The sequence below is a fragment of the Octodon degus genome, unplaced genomic scaffold (genome assembly GCF_000260255.1).
Source record: "Octodon degus isolate 3935 unplaced genomic scaffold, OctDeg1.0 scaffold00125, whole genome shotgun sequence".
In the NCBI taxonomy this organism is placed as follows: domain Eukaryota; kingdom Metazoa; phylum Chordata; class Mammalia; order Rodentia; family Octodontidae; genus Octodon; species Octodon degus.
Genome location: NW_004524701.1, coordinates 6,329,883 through 6,333,526, shown reverse-complemented (window position 1 = coordinate 6,333,526; position 3,644 = coordinate 6,329,883). Strand labels below are relative to the sequence as shown.

Here is a 3,644-nt window from a genome sequence, read left to right as displayed (position 1 = left end):
AAAAAAAAAAGAAAGAAAAAAGAAAGAAAGAAAATACGGTATAAGTATTAAATATTTATATTCTTTCTAATTATATCATAGGGTTTTTAAAAATAGATTATGGATCCTTTTTTCTCTTTGTATTTCAGTCTACATATTTCCTAACAGTAGCTTCTAGCTCACTAATCCTTTTTTCAAACATCTATCCTGAAAATCAACCCATCTATTATATTCTTACATTATTATACTTTCAATTCTATAAGTTCTGTTTATAATGTAAAAATTCCAGTTATATGTCATGATTTTCAATCTTTTCAGCAGTTCTGTCTTATTAGCATTTTAGTCTTCATAATTTAAAGCACATAGTAGATAATTTCAACCCTGATTTACTGTTGGATCTGCTTATATTGTCTGTTCATTATCTTAATTTATTATTCTTTTATTCTATATCTTGAATGCATAATAAGTTTGAATAAATATTGTATATTGCTAACAAAAAGTTAGAGGGGTAATTTGATTCTCATATCATATTACCTTCCTGTAGACAAGATATCCATTTGCTTTCTCAGGTACTTTCGCTATGGGGAAGCCCACTCTCCCAGTATGGCATTATTCCAGCAGAGAGCTGGTTTTCTCTCTTTCAGAGCTTTGTGACTGCCTTTGCCTGTGTTTCTTGGATGGGCCTTCTTGTTTCTGTTGAGGAAAGCAATGATACTCAAAGAGTTCTTCCTTCAGGACTTCTTTTTTCACTCTGTGAAACTACAGAACACTTTGTCCAACTGTCCAGACCTTAAAAGTTATTTTTAGCCCCTTCACCCTACAGTAAAAAAAAAGTACCAATTATTGAGAAAAAAAAAGACATCTTGTTATGATCTTTGCATGATGTTCCCTTCTCTTTGAGAACTGATCTTCTCAACTCTTGCTTTCTTGGACTTAAACTACAAGTTCCAGTTCTTTCCACCTTGAGAATGACAAAATGTCAGCCTCGCTGTCTGTCCATGTTATGGCTGTCTTTTTAAGTGTCTGGACCTGTACTAGTTTGGAATGCAAGGGGTCCTCACTAGGGATGTAAGGCTTCCCTAGTGCTGCTTTCTCCTTGTCTTTTCTCCAGTTTCCTGAGCCCTGAAGACCTCATCATTTCTGGAGTCCCTGATTAATTTAGATAGATCTAGACAGAGATACAATCTAATTTTTCTCAGTGACACAGCCTACAATAAATTCTGACATATTTGAAATGGTCTTTTTACCACAACTTGTCAAGCTCTTTCATTTTATCTTTGAAATAATTTCAATATCACTGTATCTTTAATGAGCATTAATAAATGAAAAAGATGGGCCAGCCAAGTAGCTCAGCAGATTAAAGCACCTGCACATAGGATTAGGGGCCAGGAGTTTGAGCCCCAGACCTGCTGTGCCAGACCCACCCCAATGTTGCACTGAGTTGGCAATTGAGACTGGGCATGCTGGCATACGCCTGTAATCCCAACATTTGGGAGGCTGTAAACAGGAGGATCATTACGAGTCCGATCTACACAGTGAGACCCTGTAGGCCATGTAGATCCTGTCCTAAAAACAAAAAAAAAGAAGAAAGAAAGAAAGAAAGAAAGAAAGAAAGAAAGAAAGAAAGAAAGAAAGAAAGAGAAAAGATTGTCTTCAGGATACAGTGTATCCTGATACATCATCATTTGCTCATTGACCTTCCAAAACTACTACACATTCTTTATATTCCATTTATTAAACTTTCTTGCAGATCTGCTGCCTTTATGCACTAAATTATTGTCATGTGATAATCTAGAAGAACGTTACCCTTAGGTGTTTATTTAGGTGCTTTTCTATTGTGCTATTTGAAAAAAGTTGCTTTGAAGATGCTTTCAAGTTCCTGTCAGTTTATCTACATTCTACATAGTGCTGGCCATCCTATGCATGGGTGGTAGCAGGCACAGAGCCCCCTTTATCAGCCCACAAGTAAAGTTGCTCCAGCTTTGAGAACTTATAAGATGCACAAAGCAGGAAAAGACACATTAACTGTGCCAAAACATGCAAAGTGCAAACTTTTAGCTAGAAAGCTATCTGCATCACTGAAATCTTTGTTACTGCATTTTTCAAAGAAATTAATACATCACTTGCTCTTTTCTAAACTAAACCCTTAATATTCAAGTTTAATTGTAGCACTGAAACTTGGCAATAAGTAAGCTAGTTTTAGGTTGCGGGTTGGCACTCATATCTGCAAGGCTGGCCACCGCTGCTCTAGACTGTGAGAAAGGCAGCTTAGGAAAAGGCAGGCTGAGCTTCACCATCACACCAGTGCAAAAGACTCGGCGCAATCTTTCCTGTTCATCACAGTCATGTCACAACCACTGTACTTGCATTAAGCATTATTATCTGTTTCAGTAAATATACATATCATTCAAAGGCTCCTGCCTTTAAGCTTTATGGCAAACAGTTTTATTCCACAGTTAGAAGTTTAATGTCTGGCTGAGCTACTGTACTAAGTCTAAAGAAAAGTGAGAATGCTTTAAAAGCTGTAGTCAGCTCACTCATGATTGGATGCAGGCAACAAGCCAGACAATAAAAGAATGTGGCAAGATCAATATCACTAAAACAAATTCTGTGGACTTAGAAGATTGTATTGTGTCTAGTCATGTTTTATGCAACTCTTCCTGGTGATAGAAGAAATCACAATAAACTAATTTTGTCACGTGTAGTCTCACATACATGAAACTTAGTGAAAAAAATTGAAATGTATCCTAATATAAAATTGAATAGAGACTCTTATTTGTTCCAAATATGCTTAGGACTAATTTTTTTATGAAAGAGCTTTATTACCAAAATATTCATCAGTGATGAAATCAGTGTAAGCTGTATTGTGGAAGCTTGAATTCTCATTTTGTCTTGATTTGATTTCAAGTCTATCAATAAAGCTTCATCTTGCCGGGCATTCTACTACACAGATGGCGTGTGACGCGATTGCAGGTGTGTGGTAGGCCTTCATCTGCACTACTAATCATAAGTGTCACTGGGACAATCCAAAAGTCAGGGTCATGATTAATTATGAACTACATGAGCATAATTTATTTAGCAAAAAGAAACATTTTGTAAAATTTTCATGCTTTTTTATTTTTAGTTAAGGAGATTTAACTAGAAGGGTGATCTGAAAGATTATTTTGGCTTAGATGAAAAAGTATAATAGAGATACCACTTACTGAAATCGCTTTTCTCTCCCCACAGATGCATCCCAGTGGTAATATCTATTAATATAAAGGTAGGCTGACAGGCCTCTCAGGGAGAAGTGCTTCCAGGTTGATGATGTCCTCCATCAGCTGCTCAGAGGAACATAATTGCTCTTCTAACCTCTAGAGATAGGAAAATCTGTTCTTATAAGACATTGAATTCTTCTTTCCCCTGACTTTTTCCTATTACAAAAGCATTATATGTATTCATAGCATTCTTTCTAAACGTAAAACTGATGCTTCCATATAAAACATAATGTTCAATAAAGACATCTTATGAAAAACCTTTCTTTTTTACTTTACAGTCTCATTTTCTAACCAGAGAATGCTATTACTTTCCAAATACTAGGCATGCTGAAATGAAGTAAATGATATTATGTGTGTGTGTGTGTGTGTGTGTGTTACCTACTTGACTTGTTTTCTTGTGATTTATTT

The 3,644-nt window shown here is 35.7% G+C and overlaps 1 protein-coding gene across 1 annotated transcript in view; it reads left to right on the top strand.

Moving 5' to 3' along the window:
• Window positions 1–3,317, top strand: part of Stpg2 (sperm tail PG-rich repeat containing 2) — an 809,484-nt gene extending 806,167 nt beyond the window's left edge. Inside the window, 1 exon segment of the mRNA XM_023700602.1 lies at window positions 3,208–3,317. Within this exon segment, the coding sequence (XP_023556370.1) occupies window position 3,208 (1 nt within the window). The 3' untranslated portion in view covers window positions 3,209–3,317.
• The last annotated feature ends 327 nt before the right edge of the window (window positions 3,318–3,644 follow it).